Source organism: Ursus maritimus, unplaced genomic scaffold (assembly GCF_017311325.1).
Source record: "Ursus maritimus isolate PB19 unplaced genomic scaffold, ASM1731132v1 scaffold_9, whole genome shotgun sequence".
NCBI lineage: Eukaryota > Metazoa > Chordata > Mammalia > Carnivora > Ursidae > Ursus > Ursus maritimus.
Window position 1 is genome coordinate 18892927 of NW_024427107.1, and position 20597 is coordinate 18913523.

A 20597-nucleotide genomic window follows, 5' to 3' on the forward strand; every position below is an offset into this window, starting at 1 on the left:
AGCTCTGAAACAAATAATACACTCTATGTTAATTAAATTGAATTTAAATAAGAAATTAAAAAAAAAACGATGAGAGAATGATGCCTCCCAATCTCACTTTTTTGCATGTTTCAGTTTAGCCAAAGGGTGTAACAATTTTAAGGTTGTCTGTTTGTATTTTTCTCTGGTGGCAAATGACTACATTTTTGTCAGTAACTCAAATATGTAAGTTTTCAGGTTTAAGAATTATCTGTGTGCTTTATAACCTGTTGCTATATGATTACTTCAAGTATTTCTATAAATGAAGCATTTCATAAACCATAAAATGCATTTTAAATTAAATAATAAGATATTTATATGTTATGCTTTTTTGTTTGATAGGTAAATAAACCATTGATATCTCTTGTTATATGTATTTTAAATTTTATATTATACTAACACTAGTAATAATTTAAGGGAATGAGTGTTAGATCGCACATAGTATATAACTTGCTGCTATAGAGAGAAATGTCATTATAAGCAAAGAGGCCATGTGTTTATCTTAACAAGAGACATACATGTTCTTCATTACTAAGAAACATAAAATGTAAAGTATCTTAATATGATCACCCAAATATTAGTCTGGAAAATTCTGAGAGAGCATTACTATCAGAATCAAATATATCAAGAACATACTAGCTAGGCCTTTATTAGATTATAAAATTGCCTTCATTAGGGTATATATGACAAAAAGGAATCATATTTCAAAAACTTGTCCTTTTCTCAGATGTTTAAAACATATAGACTAATAGACATTTAAAACCTTTCCAATAACTCATTAATATTATAAAACTGAAATGGGATATACTTCATACTGAAAGGGGATAGTCGATACATCCAAGATCTTCATTTTCACTAAACAGAAGAGAGTAAGTCACATTATCAGTACTGTAAAATAACCGAAAACCTGAGTGAATCACGTTGTGCTTCTGTCCTATTACAGTGTCATTTAAAGAGCCGGGTTCTGTCTTTGGAACGTAGTTGTAGGGTAGGCCCAAATCTGGTTCCCATGCTCTTTGCTTCTGAAGAGTAAAAGACAGAAATGCTGAGGTGCTTTACCTTTCAGATGTATATTAAATAAAAAGATACCATTCTGTGGTTTCTATTTGCACTGTAATTTTGCTATAAGAAAGGAAAACTTCTTTCCCTTTGTATTCCTCAGTCCCTTCCCATGGCCACATACTAGAATATATCTATAACTGAAATTTCACCTTTGGAATCTAAAATTCTAATATGCTGATTTCTTACTGTAGTCTCATCACAATGATATTCTCAGCTTGTTAATTTTTTTGTTTGTTTGTTTTTTTAAATTAATTTGGGACCTCCAGGTTCTGGTTCCTTCTCTTTTTCCCCTGAAGACTCCCTTTCTTAGCCAGCCTTATCCCCCTGGTAGGTCACCTCAGTCATTCTTGCCAGCATCACCAAGGTTCTCTTGTCCTTATTCTTCACGTGCACCACGTCACCTCTTTTTAGCTTTGGATCAACTTAACCATACTTTTTGCTTTTTCTCCTAAGTAAGTAGAAAAAAAAACTGTCATAGATGTGGAATTAGTGTCATCCCAGTTCACTGTCCTTTTACTGGGCCTGTCTAACTACTCAGCAATCTTTTCATGTCTCTGATCACCTCCCTCTTTTTCTCCTCATAATTCCCTCCAGTCTCCCAAGATGAACTTCCTTTTTCACCTCACAGACAAATTCAGGGTCCTAGGTATGAAACCCTCAGAGTCCCACACCTTTTTCTTTTTTTTTTTTTAAAGATTTTATTTATTTATTTGACAGATAGAGAGACAGGCAGCGAGAGAGGGAACACAAGCAGGGGGAGTGGGAGAGGAAGAAGCAGGCTCCCAGCAGAGCAGGGAGCCCGATGCAGGGCTCAATCCCAGGACTCTGGGATCACGCCCTGAGCCAAAGGCAGACTCTTAATGACTGAGCCACCCAGGCGCCCCTCCCACACCTTTTTCTTCACATCCACACCTTTTGCTGGCTCTACCACATCACCAGCTTTCTCCCACCCTAGAGGAAGAGGCCTTTTTTTCCTTTTTAGAGTTCAAGGTGAATTTCTCTATAAGTGTTCTAGATGTCATCCCTTTGGACACCTTCTCTGGAGTGTTAATGCTGTCAGGTATCCCCTTCCAGAATTGCAGCCTTTTTTCTTCATTGGATTATTGTAGTACAGGCTGTGAACATGCTCAATTCTTTCCCAATGAAACAAACAGAGAAACAAAATGATCTTAAACTAGAACAGCAAACACAGAACCTTTCCCTTTTCCTTGTTTTCCCATGTAGAGCCTTGCTACTCAAAACGTGATCCATGGACATATAGCATTGGCATTGCCTGGGATCTGGTTAGAAATGCAGTATCTTAGGACCCACCCAGGATATGCCGACTCAGAATCTACATTTCAACGAGATCCTCAGATGAGTCGTAAGCACATCCAAGATTGATAAGCTCAGCTCTAGAATAGTGCTGTAATAACTTTTATTTTGTCATGACCAAACTTCCTGAGATGCTGTCTGTATTTTCAGCTGCACTTCTTCACTTCCTATTCGAGTTTTAGGCCAGTGCCAGAAATATCTCTCCCCATCTCCCACCCATGTCTCCAGAGTCTGTCTTATAAGAGTTATCATGGACTTGACTGGAAAGTACTATGGACATTGATAACATTTCTATTAGTTGGGCTTTCTTTGGCATTTGTTTAAACTGACTACTCCTGTTTGCTGAAAACATTCATCTCCTGATTTCTGAGATGGCACTTTTCAGAGTTTTCTTCTACCCCTCCCTTCATTTATCGACCCCTTAACTGTTGGCTCCCTCTTCTCTCTTGTTTCTCTTCTTGCTTCTTGTTCTCTGTGAGAAATCTTATTGATCCTCTTGCTGGAGATTTTTAAATATCTGTCTCCAGCTCAGACCTCAGCATTATCTCTAATTGAACTTCCCATCTATTCTCTGAACTTGCTTTGCTTTCTGTATTCTCTTTATTTAAATGACTATCTACTCAGCCACTGAGTCCAAAGGCAGAGGAGTGATCCTTGGGGACTGTAGCCTCTTCACAAACTCTGTCATCAAACATCAAATACTTGATCTCATTTTTTCCTTTTGTAACAAATGCGACTTTAGTTCTAGCCCAGAAACCTGCAGTAGATGCTTGCTGTGATTTTGATTTTTGACTTAAACGCCAGTGATCCATCCTCTGTTTTGGGGGGGTCATGTCACTTGTCTGCTTAAAATTCTTAAATACTTTCTCTCATGCATATATAGTAAGGTTAAGGTCTTAAGACTTCACCTAAAGTATGCAAGGACTTCACAACCTGGCTCTGCTTGGCTCTCCAGGATCTTCACCCACCACTCCCATTTTAAGCTCTCACCAACTGCTCACATGCTCCCAGATGTCCAGGTTATTTCTTCACTCAGTGCCTTTTTTCAGGCTATTCTTGATATGGGGAGTGTCCCTTTTCCCTCCAAGACCTGCTTCAGTCCAGAAAAACCACTTAGTTTTTTTTTTTTTTTTAAGATTTTATTTATTTATTTGACAGAGATAGAGACAGCCAGCGAGAGAGGGAACACAAGCAGGGGGAGTGGGAGAGGAAGAAGCAGGCTCATAGCGGAGGTGCCTGATGCGGGGCTCGATCCCAGGACTCTGGGATCACGCCCTGAGCCGAAGGTAGATGCTTAACCACTGAGCCACCCAGGCGCCCCACCACTTAGTATTTCTGGGAGTGAATTTTAGTGAGAAAAATATGTATATACTGTCTTCTTGAATATAAATTATGCTCTCTAAGATGTTTAATAATTCCTTCATGGGAGAAATTGCTTACAAAAGAAGGCTCTTCTAACATAATCTTTATAATCACTTATATTATTATATTCATTGTATTTATTAATGGTGCTATGTAAATGTTGATTTGCTCAGAATATCAAATAATAATGACTGAAAGTTTCTGAAAATCTTAACTCACTAATAGGATATTTCACTTGCATATTTAATTCTATATCTGTGCAAATAAATGATGGACAGTTGATGTTATCCAATTAATTTTATTCTCCACCAATTCTGTGGTTCCTGACCCTTTGTAGATATCCTGAGCACTTATTTTACTTAGCAAATCCAGTCTACTTGTAGTTGCTAATTGACTTGATTTTTTTTTCCTTAAGAATTTCTTTTAACTGTTTGCATTTAAAAAAATGAAACTGATTATAGAATTGATGAATCATTATGTTGTACACCTGAAACTAATATAATGCTGTATGTTAATTATACTTGAATATAAAAAGTAAATTAAAAAAGAATAAGACTGAAATTTACAAGCTATTGTAAATTTCAAAAATGTCCTTGTAATAAATGTTACTAAGAAAAACAAATGATAGTGAATACTATTTTAATATTTAGAGATTTTATAGACTAAAGAAAGATAAATAAGGCATACATTTCTGGCTTTCCGTTTTGCCATTATATATGCATATGTAGAAAATTAAGACTGACTAGACATTTGAGAAGGGAAATAACTGATTAGCATTATAAAGGTCACTTTACAATATCCCTTCAAACTCATTCTTAGGAAGATGGGAGCATATTCTGTTAATCACAGTTTGAATGGCCAGATGAAAAGTAGAAAAGTGTTGAGAGGGCATTGCTATCAGAACCAAATTTATCAAGAACATACTAGCTAGATCTCTATTATATTTTAAAATTGCTTTCCTTGTTGCATATGTGATAAAAATGAATCTCATTCCTCAAATTTTTGGCAATTTTCTCATTTGTATTTGAAGGAACTGTGGCTGCAGCGGCTGGTCTTCACCCTGGACAGTGTATTATCAAAGTAAATGGAATCAATGTCAGCAAAGAGACCCATGCCAGTGTTATTGCACACGTTACAGCCTGCAGGAAATACAGAAGACCAATGAAGGTAAATTGTCCTGCAGCTTACCCAGATCTCATTGCAAACTTGCATAGAAAGCCTAGAGGACAACACAAGATAGTGCCAGGGATGTCTGTGGTTTCTACTTCTAGGTTCACATTTAAGCAAGACATTGTAAATCTCGTGATGATTGTTTTATCTGCATAATTATTTATAATCAATTATGCTTAAATGATTGCAGCTTATTGTTACAGTATTATCACCGGTTTAAAAAGTGCTCTGGGTATTTTCATTTGCATTGTGATATGAGTTTTCAAAGACCTAACTGTTTACCAAATTGAAATCCAAAGGTTTGAATTGTTTTCTTGACTCTTGCAAATGCTTTAGGATATATAGTGGTCATTGTGTGTCTGCGTGGGTTTTATAGGGTCTGTGATTGAGTTTTGGATATATTTATTTAAGTAACTGGATTTAGCTCTTAAAAGAAAATACCAAAATGTAGTTGTCATTACTTAAAATTCTAAGCATTATCCTCTGATTAAATTTCAAGTGCTGTAGAAAAATAAAATGAGAATCCTAATTTATAAGCAAAGCTTAGCCCATGATGTACAAATGAATATTGGGCTATAGGGGAAAATTCTCTCAAATCAATCAGCTGAACGTAAAAGGAACTTTAGAGGAGAGGCTTTGTATTTTTTCCTTCATACATAGCCAAGTACTCTTCTGGATTTGAGAATATGTATGACTTTATGTCCAAACCAGAGAGAGGAGTGGTTATTTTCTCATAGGCCCGGACTGACATCCTGCAAAATACTGAACCTACAAGAAAATAGCTCATCAATTTTGCTTATTGATAAGGTCAGACTAGCAAAGCAAATTGGAATTCATGCATAGACTCATAGGTTATTTAGGTTGATAATGGTTTAATAAATATTTATTGAAATGTATTATTAAATGAATTTTTTAAAAAGACACGTCTGAAATGATCAAACCTTTTCCCTTTAATTGGAATTTTGGTAAATAGCCAAATTGATTTGAATTTCATTTCTTTTCATTTTCCTTGACTGCCTTCTCAGAGAGGAGTTGGTTAGTGAAATGATTAAGATATGCAATAAACAGGGACGCTGGGGGGCTCAGTCGGTCATGTGTCTGCCTTCGGCTCAGGTCATGATCCAAGGCTCCTCAGATGAGTCCAGCATTGGGCTCCCTGCTCAGTGGGGAGCCTGCTTTTCCCTCTTCCTCTGCCCCTCCCCCTGCTTGTGCTCTCTGCCTGTCGAATATAAATAGATCTTTTTAAAAATTTAAATTCTTTTAGCCCACATATAGTACATATTAGTCTCAGATGTAGTGTTCAACAATTTATCAGTTGCATATAACACCCAAATAAAAAAATCTTTTAAAAAAAAAAGAAAAGCAAAAAATAGAAAAAAAATCACTAAGTGAGTAACCTGCTCTATCACATATCCATTGCCACAAAGCAGACTGTCCCAAAACTTAGTGGCTTAAAACAACAGTGACTGATTATTTCTCTTGATTCTGCGGGAAGGCACTGATGTGGCAAAGTTGTGCTGGGACCGCTTGGGCTCTGCAACTACCCGCCCTCGTGTTCGCTCACTCCAGTTTTTCCACATGGCCTCCCTTTCCAGTCTAGCAGATTGTCCTTCCTGCACAGTGTCTACATTTGAAGAGGATAAAGCAATTGACTCTATTTATATCATCCCTTTGGAAAAATCAGATCCCATGACCAAGTCTTGGGTCAGTGCGGGAAGGAGCTGCACAGAGGTGTGGTTCCTTAGGGGCCACAACAGGTTACCAAGGTGTATTTGAATGTTCAAATGTTAACTCACATTTTAATGATGGATAGCAATATAATAATCAAACACAATTGTGAAGTTAATACAAGAGAAAAATGGATAATGTAAATTATATCACACTCCAGTAGTGCAATTCAGTTTATCATCTGACCTAGGAAAGGTATAAACTTTAAAGTAAGGAATGCAGACCTGAAAGCATTTACTTGGTGGCCACTTCCTCTTTCTCGTTTATTTAAATAAGCCTGCAACTGCTATTTTAATTAAAATATAGGATGACTTATGATATGGAAGGATTAAAAAATAGTTACATCACTTGGGAACCCAATGAAATGAAAGATGTTCTTCAAATTTTCATATTGGTTTGATTCAAAAAAGCATTAATTGTATTAAATATATGTGTCAGGAGAGCATTTAAGTGATTTGTATAGTGATAGATGACTGATTCTTCAGAAAACTGTCCTTCTGGCATTTATTTATTTAAAAATGTAATTTATAATTTAAGATATACTTGAGGCATTTAAGTAAGACACTTGGGAAAAACAGCCTATTTAAAAACATCTTTGGAAGATAAAATTTCAAGCTTAAAAAAAGTCAATTTGCTAAATAATATAATTGCCATTGACTTTTTATTAGTTTCTGATGTTGATTTTCTTTCTCTCTCAAATTTTTTTATCTTTAAATAAACTGGAAGAATAAATAAGATTGTCAACTCTCCTGAAGCAGGTTTGTGAAATGGATATGCCTTTTTAGAAGCATTAATACCTCTGAGGTTTCTTTCCCTCTCCTCATTCCAGCAAGATTCCATACAGTGGGTTTATAATAGCATTGAGAGCGCCCAAGAAGACCTTCAGAAGTCTAACTCCAAACCCCCCGGAGATGAAGTAGGGGATGCTTTTGACTGCAAAGTAGAAGGTGGGTTCCTTCTTTTTCTCCTCATTTGCTTATAGTAGTATTCTTTTTCAGTATGCCTGTGCCTAGTCCCAATTATTGAAAATCTTGTGTGCTCAAACCACTTTCTTCAGTCATTATCACCAAATAGACGTTATGTCAAATATGTAAGGAGTACTAGCTAGTGACTAACATGTCATAGCTACTACGCTTTGTTAGGCACTTTAAGTGTTTTACATGGGTTATCTCATAAAGTCATCAAAAAGGAAATCTCTCAATAGTGTTGTTGTCATCATCCTTATTTTATGAAAGAAGAAATTAAGGCTTATTAGCTTAAGGGATTTGCCCAAGCCAGTAAATGTTAGAATGTGGGTTCAAACCCAAGTTATAATGTGTTTCCCTGTTTTGAGTTTAAATGTTGTGTAGACTTCCTAATACAATGTGGTTCACAGCCCAGCAGCTGCAGTATCACCTGGAGAGAGGCAGATCTCAGCCCCACCCCAGACCTGTTGAAACAGGGTCTCCATTTTAACAAGATCTGATCTGTATGTGCACTAAAATTTGAAGGCCAAGTTTAGAAAGTCTGTAGTCCCTTTGAAAATACTTCCTTGATTCAAGTAACCTTTACTGTATTCTAACATTAATTGTAATGAAAGAGACAAACTAATAATATAAAAATGGGAGAAAGAGTGCTTTTGATAAGGACTCATATCATTTCCATTTTCTTAGTGAAGCAACCGGCAGATTGCTGTATTCTGTGGCTTCTTCACCAAGGGTAAAGGGACGAAGACAATTAATCTTTTGTTTGTATTTGACAAATACCTTGAATTATTGTTTCAACACTTTTTCACAGAAGTCCTTGAATCCTCTCTTAACTTTTTTCTGGTATCTTTCCATTTGTATTATTATTGGATAACTCTGGATATTTTTATTGTACTAGTAGTTTCCTCCAGACCAGCACAGTTACATAATCCCCTATACACACTGATCATAAGTGGGGACATTCAGCAAAAGCTGTCTTCCCTCCACTCCCAGAAGGCCACTGGGTAGGAGCCACTAAGCTCATAGACCATATTAGAAATATTTCAACCACGCTGGAACACCAAGGTTGTTATGACATATCACCTTTCTTTTCTTTTCTTTTTTTTTTTTTTAAAGATTTTATTTATTTATTTGACAGAGATAGAGACAGCCAGCGAGAGAGGGAACACAAGCAGGGGGAGTGGGAGAGGAAGAAGCAGGCTCACAGCGGAGGAGCCTGATGTGGGGCTCGATCCCAGAACGCCGGGATCACGCCCTGAGCCGAAGGCAGACGCTTAACCGCTGTGCCACCCAGGCACCCCCGACATATCACTTTTCTTAATTATTTAAACTAGAACAATTCTCAGGACCTTATCTTGATGTCTTTATTCCTCATTTAGAGTTAGCTTTTTTTGTTTATCGTCATTAATGCTACAGTGAAATGAGATGCTCTGATAATTTATTTCTAGCTATTCTGGGACTCAATTATTTTAAGATAAAGCATTATTCTGCTTTTGCCTATTTTACATTTACTGTTTCTGCCATTCTAGGACTTAATCGTTTTTAATTAACTAATACTCTGCTTTTGCTAATTTAATATTAGCTGTTAGGTTTCTCAATCATTTCCTGCTTGAGATTTTAGGTGTTTTTATGCCAGCTGACTGATTGTAGGCCAAAAACCGATAGGAAGACAGTCTAGATGAAAATGTTATTACAGCAAACAATGACAGATTTTCTCGATGAGCTATCCACAGAAGATGCTGTTTGGGAAAATTCATGCATTCCGTCTGCGGAGAAAATGATTGTTGCATCTCCTTTCTGCTTCTTTCGGCTTTATATGTTTTTCTGCTTTGAACAAATATTCATTCGATGTTTGAGGCAGTTTTAGGAGTCCTGACTTCAAGTCATGCATGCTTCTAATAAAAAAAATATAAAGTTGTATGTATAATGTTTATAATGGTATAAATAGACATACATATGGTCCTTAGATCAAAATGGATGTGCAAAGACTAGTCATGTTAGAGTGGTGAGATTTGGATCACTCGAACATATGTTTTTTTAGGTGTTCTTGTTTTTAAAAATGTTAACGAGAACATCAGATTTAGCCATCCTTTAAAGAAATCTTTAAAAATTATTCGGAGAGACTCAAATCCTTTGAAGAGACTATCAAACCCTTCCTGAATTTGCTGAATTAAATCTGTCTTTGTTCCAGAGGTAATTGACAAGTTTAACACCATGGCCATCATCGACGGGAAGAAAGAGCACGTGAGCCTGACAGTAGATAACGTGCACCTGGAATATGGTGTCGTGTATGAGTATGACAGCACAGCTGGGATAAAGTGCAACGTGGTGGAGAAGATGATCGAGCCCAAAGGTTTCTTCAGTCTCACTGCCAAGGTATGAGTGATCCCAGGAAAATAAGGGATTTTGTTCTAAATAAAGTCACTGATGCCCTCCCCCAACTCCACTTTGAATAGCTGTATACGCTTCAGCTGTCAGCTCATTCAACTTTCTCTTCTTTTTTTCCCCCCATTACTCGGTATGTGTACAACCTTCCTTTTTATTGATCTCTTTTGGAGTACAGTGTAAAGTTAGATGGGACTCTTGCCCAGGCAAATGTGAGTTGATTTGGCAAAGGTTTCTCTGCATTTCGTTAAGTTTGCTGCATCTGTTGATTCAGTCTCATGAATACCTTTCAGATGGTTTTCATGACAGGTGGTGCTTTTTTAAATGTAGATAATCCTCTGAAAAGTATTTGAAGTCATGAAATGTATTATAAGAAACTTCAAATTCTGCAAGTCTCATGTTTATTTCATAAAATTTCACAAAGCGTAGAGATCCATTTGTGAATAGGCCCTCAGACATTTATGTAATTCTTGGTTGGGAAGGATATCACCCTTAGTCATTAGACTAAACCAAGATAGAGAAGGAAGAAGGGAGTTTTCATCCAAATGGATAAAATGTAGTAAGTGAGAGGTGACCCTGTGCTCGCTTTTCATGATCCTTCCGCTAGGTAAATCAGAACTCCTGTTGGACCCTCCCCAGGTGTAAGCTTTATTATTTCATCTACTTTGCTATCACCCTATGAGGATTCAGGTATTACAAGTAAGAAATATGACATATAGCTTCACTACTTCTATTTTTTCATGTTAACCCTTGTTTCATGTATGAGTGGTTGAGATAGATTTAGCACTTAGAGCCTGTATTTTTTAAAATTTTAGTTGGAGAAAATACTATAGAAATCCAAATGCACTATTTCAAAAATTATTTTATGTTTTTGTTTTATATTCTTATAGATTTATAAATACAAACTGTCTAAGTGTTGTAAATATTTCCATTTTACACATGAAGAAAAGAAATTCAAAGAAATTAAGAAATTTAACCAAGATCATACGGCTAATGATGAAGTGAGCTCTCCTATCTAGAGTAGCCATTAAACAAAAACTCACACTTTATATTCTGTAAGATAGGGAAGTGGAGATGGTGAGGGAGCTCCAATAAACATGGCATCTATCCATGTATCCCTCATCCCATATTATAAAAATGTCAGATAAGGGTGTAATCAATCCTTGCAATCTTCAATCATCAGTATGGCACATAACTAATTCAATTCATTGGAAATTCTCAGTGATCAACAGTGTATACACACACACACACACACACACACACACACACACACAAAGTGCTGTCTTACAATGGATTTAAATAGCCAAAAGGACTTATTAATTGAACACATCATATGGATGCTTTTATCTGATGCTTTTATCAGATGGAGCTCAGACACAGCAACTATCGTTGATTTTACTTTAGCAAGAGAACTTATTTATTCATTTCATCAGCAGACCTTTGTTATATGCATTCTCTGTACTGTCCTCTCAGTAGAAAGTAAGGATACCATTCTGTTGGTTTTCCTTAGGTTTTGTTGTTCTACTACCAAATTGAGAAAAAAAAAAATGTTCTGAGTGACTCTGACTAAAATATAGGCAATGTGTTACCACATCAGAGCATACGGTTTATGGTGTATCCGGCAGGGAGTCTTTGAAGTCCACTCACTTCCCTCAGGCAACCTTTTATAGCTGGCAGAAGGCAGAACATGAGAGGCCAAACACACAAGTCTGTCACTTCACTGCAAGGGTTTTACTGAACATAGAAATCCCAAGCAGCTCAGGGAAGTGTGCTGGGTAGAGTCACCCTGTGTTCTAGAATTGTGAAAATTTTATTTGGCTAATTTTGAAGGTTTTCTTTTCTTGTTCTCTCTCTCTCTCTCTCTCTGTTACTACAGATTCTTGAAGCCCTGGCTAAAAGTGATGATCATTTTGTACAAAATTGCACGAGCCTTAACTCTTTAAATGAAGTGATTCCTACTGACCTTCAGAGTAAATTCAGTGCCATCTGCACTGAAAAAATTGAGCACATATGTCAGAGAATATCCAGTTATAAAAAGGTAAAAGTTTGATGTATATGTTTTGCATGTAATTATTATTTAAATTATTTAAATGTCCAATATAATTCAATTCTTGATATTTTCATTACTTATTTATGTACCATTTATTGACATAATAACATTTATATAACATTTTCGAGTTTTTTAAATGCCTTTACATCCATTAACCGTATTTGATCTTTATAAATCTGAAAGCTAGGTCATTATTCCACACTTTCCACATATAATAACTGAGATCTAAAGAATTAAATTACTTACAGGCAAAAGACAGATTTGGGATGTAAATCCAGGCCACTTAATTCATGAGTCAATAGTACTTTTCCTTTTCTCTCAACAGAGGGAATAGAACTCTCAATCAGAAAGTGCATGGAACACAGTCTGTTTGAAATTGATTGATTAGTACACTTATTTGACGTATTTTCTGAGCACATTTTATATGCCAAATGCAGTTCTTGGTGCTAGGAATATGGCAGCAAAGGAGAGAAGGTCCTTCCTCCCCGAGATACTTATTTGAGTGGGGGAAGCAGCAGAGAAGTAAATAAATTTTTATAGCGGCCCCAAAGCAAAAAAAAGCCAGAGTTGTGGGGTGGGATGTGGCTAGTCATAAGGTTGGAGGCTTAGGCATGGACCTGTGTGAAGAGCTGTGGAAGCTTTTTACCTTTTGGAACTTTGGAAGGAGTTTGGATTTTCTTCTCACATCAACAAGAAGCAATTGGAAGCTTTTAAACAAGGGAATGACTTCATCTGATTTAGGTTTTTAAAAGATGGTGCTGACTCCTTTGTAGCAATGGATTGCAAGGGGCAAGAATGGAGACAGAGATGAGGAGGAATTGTTGCGATAGTCCTAGTCAGTGATGATAGCTTGGCCTATGGTGAAGATGGGGGAGAAAGAGAAAATTAGATGGATTTGAAAATATAATTTAAAGGTAGAATTAGTAGAAATCGATTTCCAAAATATATCCTATAGTAAATTTATTTTTTTTTCTATTTATACCAATAGGAAACTAGCTAATTAAATTATTTCCCTCAAAATGAGGTTGGTTGTTTAAAACTTGGTACAGCCATACTAGGCAATATGATTTATCTCAATTTTTATGAATGTGAGTGAAGTGTGTATGTTTTATGCTCCTGTATATTAAGTAAAAGATAAGCCCGTATGTGTTCAGATATGGCTGTAGGAGAATAGGGAAATGCAAGAATGAATACTTCAACCTTGGTTACCTCAGGTAGAATGCAGACGAGGGGAAGAAGGATCACCATGTTTTTCTTTAAGACTTCCTAAAATGTTTAGCTTGTGAAGTTGAATACGTATTGCTATTTTAATTTTTTATAAGTCCATTACATGAAGAAAAATGATACTGAATATCACTGCTTAACTGTCACATCTGTTAATCCTCTTTCCGTCTTTGCTGAGGTCAGGTCACCTATTGGAGTTTGGGAAAGATGCCATGAATATGCTTTGTTGAAGCTGAAGGACAGAGATTCTCTTTTTACTTCTCCCTTCTGTGTAAGATAGGACAGTGCTTTGAAGTAAAATTTAAAAGGTCTAAACAAATGCAAATTAGTATTCCCCTCTGAGCACACTTTGAAAAGAGAATCATTCTACTTCAGAAATGGATTTGTATGAAGTATGATAGGAGTTCAGGCAGATTCTAGTTGTCAAACTTGTCAGTGTGTGGGGGTCATTTCTCTTTCTTTTTCCATTAATACAAACAACAACAGTAGAGATAGCTTAAAGAAATATATATGAACAAAAGTAAACTATACAAGTAAAAACAAAACATTAGGATGAGGATATATTACGTAGGGTATTGATTCAGCTGCTGTAAGAAGGACCAAGATAACACAGACTTTAAAACTGAAAGCTTATTTTTCACTCACGTGAAAGTTCAACTGGACGGGAGTTGCCCATAGTGGGGTGGGGCTTGATGACATTTTAGAGATCCTTCTCTATTTTTGCTGTCTCCCCTAAGACATTGCCCTTTCCACAAGGTCAAAATTGACTCATCAGCACCATGTCTAAGTTATAGTTCCTCAGAAGAGAAAAGTAGAGAGTGAAGAGTTTCCTGTTGAGGGCATGACCTGGAAGTTGTACGCAGCGCTCCTGTTCACAACTGATTAGTCATTTAGTAAAAGCAGGCTGAGAAATGTTGCTTCAAACTGGCTATCCATGTGCCCAACTAAAACTCAAAGAATTTTATTAATAAAAGGAAGAAAAAGAGAAAGGATAGTAGTGGAAAATTAACATTGCATTTATAGGTAAATTTATATTACAGTGATGGTACAGACCACCAGGGGAAAAGGATGATAAGGTCAGCAAGTCCTAAGTTAGTTGCTAAAGTGGAATATTATATTTGACCTTCAGTTTCCTGATAACCAAGATAAAAAAAGAAACACAGTCTATTACATATTTATCAGCACCCTGTGATTTATACATGTTTCTTAAGAGAAGCAAGGCTTTTCTTAGTCTGAGTTCCAAAAGAAATCTCTCACACTGAATTTCAAAGAGGCGACACCAGGAAATGTCAGGGCAGTGCCCGTAAACATGTCCCTGAAAAAGAGATAGCAATTTGTTTTATGTGGCAGACATTTTTAATACACTCTTTAATGAAAGCCAACGGCACGGGTCAATAACTCAACTTCACGGAAGCAAGTTTGTCGCAGGATGGGGCGGGAAAAATAGGGAAATATTTACTAAATGCATACCTATTATGTTGTCAATAATTACTTGAGGATGGCTATCTCCCACACTTATGATCTGCATCATAAGAAAGGTCACAATATGTGAAGTAATAATAATACTGACTACTTAACCTACTGGGTGGTGCCACCATGACAGGTTGAATGTGCTGGCACCCCATTCCCGGCTCTAGATGGTGGTTCTCCCTGGAGTTATGTTGCACATACCAGTTTATAGCAGTCTCCTACAGTGTCAAGCATTGCATAGATATTTTACAGTTTTCATATGTTGTATAATCTTATCAACACAGTGACATGAGACATCATCTATTTCATTGATGAAGTGACTGAAGCTCAGAGTGGTCAAGTAACTTGCCCAAAGGCATGCAGCAGGGCACAGCTGTGGAATTTGAACCTTGTTCCCTTCTATTGTAAATCAGGCTTTTGTTTGCTTACCCTCATTTGACACTATGCTGCACAGCATATGTATTGTTCAAATTCCACAGCTAAATTCCGCTACACAGCTGAACAGCGTGGGTCTGACTACAAGGGCAATGGCGTGTCAGTAAAGGAGAAATCATCGTGGATGGAATAGGCAGCAAGTGCTAGCTGCTGTAAGTTGGAAAGATATGTCAAAGAGAAGAGAAGGAGAGGTGACACCCAAGTAAAGAGAGATCTCATAAGTGAAGGCAAAGATGCAGAAACGAGACTGATTTTATTGATGAAGAATTGGCATATTGCCTGGACTAGAAAGGAGGGGTCGAGTTGGATACCATTAAAAAGAAAACTGCTAAAATCTGATTTTTCTAGTGATATTTTAGAGTGGCATAATAATCAGATTTGTTTGTAAAAAGTGCAAGTCGGTGGTGACTTGGTGTCATGGGGAAGCACTGGGGGATGGAGAGAAAAGAATCAGTTGTAAGCAGTGGGTAGGAGGTAGGATGCATACAGCTCCGTGACGGATTGGTTATGTTGGATGAAGAAGGTGTTATACCTTGGTTTTTAACAAAAATATGGTTTGTGACCAACTGGAGAGTGTATGTTGGGGGTAGGATTAGAAGCAGAAGGGACAGGGTTTTTCCCCAAATGTTGGGGATTCTCAAAAACACCATCGTGGTGAGTAAAAAGTATCTTCCATTTTCTCGGAAGTAACTAAGAGCCTAGAAAGCTTTTCTAGCAGAGATGGACAGGCTAATGGTCAGTGATTTTAGATGATAAAAATAGTATCACTGAATGTAGAAAGCTCTTGTATGTACGTTCTTGTTTGAGCCTCGAAACAGCCATATGTCCTGAATACTCCCACCATCTGCTCCTTTCACAGGGAGATTAAGAATTTGCTTAAGGTCACTTAGCTGGGAAGTAGCAGACTACGTATCAGTCCTATGGCATGCCGTCTCACTTATTTTTTGTTTTTAATTTTAGAAATAATGAGAATCTTGTAGTCAACTAGGAGTTAAGCACTTTGAAATGTATCCTTTCCAGCATCCCTTATTGACCATACACATATTTAGAATAATTGACTATCTTTCTCACTAGATAGAGAAACAAGGTTAGCAGGAAAATACTTCAGGGATATTTTTTATTTGAACAAAATTCAGATAGAGAAGACAATCATAGCCTTACTAGGTTATATAAGGTGAGCTCCATTTCTGCATCAAATGCATGTCCACAGAAACTATAGCATTTGTGAATATATATTTTTAATTTCCACAAATTGACTTTTAAACTATTATTAGTAACATATTTTTTCCTTCCAGATGAAGGCTTCAAACACCCCTCTTTCTGTAAAATAAAATGTATCCATAGAAACTAAAATCTCAAAGAGGCTGGCTTTCCTTTATTTTGACTCTAAAAGTTTTAGGTTGTAAAAATAGAAACAAGTTGATTTCTGCATTTTCTATAGCCAGGCTGCTGCAATCATAATTGATTTTCTGGTCAGCTGTTAGGCCACAGATGTTTTTTAGCACCTGTATGAAAGAAGTTCAGACCTTATATGGGAGACCTGAATGAATCCTAAGCAGGCATTTAATCTTCTCGGGGCAGGATGTGTGGGTGATCCAGACGTAACACTATGTGCTGTTTGGAGAAACATGCTCACTCTGAATTGTCCTTAAAACCTTTTTAATTCTAGACTCATTCTCTGTTGGAGAATTGGGCTTATTTTGTGTATTAGGGATACTTCCTCCATATAAATATTTAATGAGCTTTCGAGAGATACTTCTTGCTTACACAAAAATACTACATGTGGGAATCCACAGTCTTACTTGAAATATTCCAAGTACCTTTAGTTATTAATACCACACAATCCTCAAATTAATCTGTGGATCAGGAAAATCGGGGGTAAAATTTTTCTCCATGTCCCCTTCTCTCAGTACAGGATTTTTATAACTCCATGCCAGTGGGGTTTTACACTTAGTGGAAGTGGGAGACTATCTGCAAAATAGTAGCTTACCTTTGTATTATTTTTTATTTTCAGTCAAGTGACTATATAACTGGATATTAATGTGTTGTCATGGTTAATAATTCATGAATTAACTGCCAATGCAATAGAAACCTGCAGCTCCGTTTCTTAGAATTACTCATTCATGTCAATATACAAATATGCTTTAATATCACCTAGATTAAAAAATCAATGTTTCCCTTGACCCCCATACTTTTCTCTACCTATTGTTTCTTTTCTTGAACTCTGTCCTGAAAAGAGATCCCCATGCTTGCTGTCTAGACCTGCTATTGCACGTACCTTTCATTCTTAACACACTCAAGATGGGCTCAAGTTCCCACCTCGTAACTGGAATGGCTCTTTTTAAGGTCATTGATGACCTGTATTCTGTCATCATCATATTCCTCGTTTTAGTGGCATCTGTGCAGTCGACCTTGTACCTCTCTTGAGCTGTTTTCTACCTATGCCTGGTTTTGTCTTTCCTGGATGGCTCGGTTAGAATGAGTGTCCTGTGCTTTTTCCTTCTTTTTTCTCTGACCTCTTCATGGGGTGGAGCCCAGCATTTGCTCCCTTTCCCTTTCTCCCTCCACTCTCCATCCCCTGGTGATCACATTCAATCTCCTGGCCCAGCTGACCTCTCTATTTGGGTCTAATATATATCTCAGACTTGACATATCAAGAATAAACTCCTGATTCCACTCCTCCACAGTTAGTCCTATCCACTGTTTTCTCCACCTCGGAATGAGACCCATCTTCCGCATTGCTCAGTCTAGAAACCTTGTGCGCATTCTTTACTCCTGGCTCTCACCTAGCATTCTCTGGGCTCTACCTTCACCACATGTAACCTTTTCTCACAGCTTCCATTACTGATGAGCCAATGTCGTCTCTCCCACAAGTGGTCTTTTTGCTTTCGCCCTTGCCCACTGGCAGTCTGTTCTGAGGGGCTGTGAATCCCATCGCAGAAGAGCTAAATCCTTCCAAAGGCCTCTGAGCTCCTAGGTGATCTGTGCCTTCCTTCCACCCACGATTACCCCTCTCCTGTCTCTTCTCCCTTTCCCCTCACTCTGCTCCAGACGCTCTGGTCTTCTTGATGTTCATTGAAACTATACCATCCTTGGGGCTTTCGCACTGAATGTTCACTCTGCTGGGAAGGCTTCTCTTCCTGTACCCACATTCCCAACTCTCCCTTCCTTCAAGATTTTGCTTCAATGCCAGCTTCTCAGTGAATATTGCAATTAGCAATGCATTCTTCACCTCACCTCTGAAACTCCTAGCCCTCTCTCCCTGCTCCATTTTGTTTTCAACTGCACCGATCATCTTCTAGCATGACATAATTGACTTATGTTTATTGTTGCCCCCACCCCCCACTAGAATGTAACCTCCTAGAAGGCAGAAATCTGTTTCATTCACTGATGTTTCCCAACATGCCTAGAACAATGCTTGGTTTAGAAAGCTCTCGATTTGTCATTGTTGGATGGATGATTAAAGGTGGAGTAAGTTTGGGCTGCGCTATCTGAAATAGGTTTATAGCATTGTGTGTCCCAGCTCACCTTCCCACACACCCTGGACATTTCTTTATCACAAAATTGCAATTTTCGTTTATGGAAAAGAGCTTTTTTTTTTTTTTTTTTTTTTGGTCTTAACCTTGTGAGCTTCTCCAAAGCAGATGAATGAACTCCGTGTTCTCTTTGATGTTTCTAAGATGCCAGGTTCATGCTAGCAGGGTGATGTGGTACTGGATGGCCCGACCAGAGCACGTTCTCATGCACGCATTACAGCCGATACAAGAGCTGTCCCTGCCTCCTTTTAGGTTTGCGTTACAGAAAGATGGCACGATTACATATTAGGGCATGCTGCCTAGGAGTACATTATTTTTTTAGGATTTTATTTATTTATTTGAGATAGAGAGAGGGAGCACAAGCAGGGGAAGGGCAGAGGAAGAAGCCAACTCCCCGCTGAGCAGGGAGACCAGCTTGGTGCTCGATCCCAGAACCTGGGGATCACGACCTGAGCAGAAGGCAGACGCTTAACCAACTGAGCTACCTAGGCGCCCCTAGGAGTACATTTTTGATCTTCAAAATGTATTCAGCACATTTCCAGGACCCATGACTATGGGGTCCCTCCTTCACCTCCCCCTTGCCTAGGGACAGCCTAGGCTGGAAGACAGCACTGCTTTCATAAGCCTCTTTCTTCTGCAAGAGAGGCCTTTAGCAAAGAAGTTTCCTCTCTGACACTCTTTTAAAGAGTTCAAGCACATTTAAGCATGGTTACACACCACTTCTGAGTGTATGGAGAGAGGGACCATACTATATTCATAGGCATTTGTATTGAGGTACGTGTTGGAAAGCTATGGGAAACTGGTCGTGCTGGAAAGGGAATCTTCTCCCTTCTCTACCCGTTCACTCTAGTAACACCTCATGCCTTCACTCTGTTCACTTCCTTCTTAGCACTTACGGAATTTCTAATTATCTGGCTATTATCTTTATTATATAATTGTTATATATGCACATAGTTGTTCATATATTTATATACATATGTTACATATACTTGTGATAGTATAATTGTTATATATAAGAATCTCATACTGTTTTTACCTGTGTCCTCTCCTAGACCATGAACTCTATGAGGGGAAGGGCTGTATCTCCGGCTTTGAGCGCAGAGTCTGGAATAGATGCTTCTCTTTATATGTTTGAATAAATAGGTAAAAAGTGAAAGTGAAAGAAGGCAGGGCACCTGGGTGGCTCAGTCAGTTAAGCATCTGCCTTCACCTTAGGTCATACAAGGTCCTGGGATCCAGCTCCAAGTTGGGCTCCCTGCTCAGCGGGGAGTCTGCTTCTCTCTCTCCCTATGCACCCCACCTTCATGCTCTCCCTCGCACTCTCTCTCAAATAAATAAATAAATAAAAATCTTTAAAGACTAAATAAAATAAAATGAAAGAAGGCAAAAGAAGCATACCTGCCTATTATGGTCAGTGCTGTGCCACAATAAAATTAATTTCTGTGCTTTTGTGTGTGCCATGGGGCCTTATCTGAGATTTTTGTCCCGAAACTACAATGGAAAAGATCTTCCGACTGCAAGTTTGCATCTGGCCTTAAATTCTCAGTCTTTCCCAGATAAGTCTTCAGGTCACAGTTTCTTTATTACTAAAGTGAGGACATAGACTGGGAATTCTCTAAATTACTTCCACTCTTTTAGTGTGCTAACAGCCTGTGGATTTGAGTCCTAGTAAGTGGTATTGGTCACTTAAACTTATGTCTTTTAGCATCTAACTTGTAATCAGAGTTTCAAAAGAATCCTATGTATTTGCTGCCTGTACTGCTTCTGTTTAATAAGAATGTGTGGGTTTTAAAATAATGATTTAGTTTCCAACAACTTATAATTTATTTCACTTGTTTCGGTTGACATGACTTAATTTTTCCACATTTTGTTATGGAT

The 20597-nt window shown here is 37.7% G+C and overlaps 1 protein-coding gene across 1 annotated transcript in view; it reads left to right on the forward strand.

Moving 5' to 3' along the window:
- PREX2 (phosphatidylinositol-3,4,5-trisphosphate dependent Rac exchange factor 2) overlaps positions 1–20597 on the forward strand; it is a 272900-nt gene that overhangs the window by 140184 nt on the left and 112119 nt on the right. Inside the window, exons 20-23 of the mRNA XM_040625832.1 lie at positions 4787–4923; positions 7484–7601; positions 9811–9995; positions 11881–12042. Of these exons, the coding sequence (XP_040481766.1) occupies positions 4787–4923; positions 7484–7601; positions 9811–9995; positions 11881–12042 (602 nt within the window). The remainder of the gene's footprint in view (positions 1–4786; positions 4924–7483; positions 7602–9810; positions 9996–11880; positions 12043–20597) is intronic.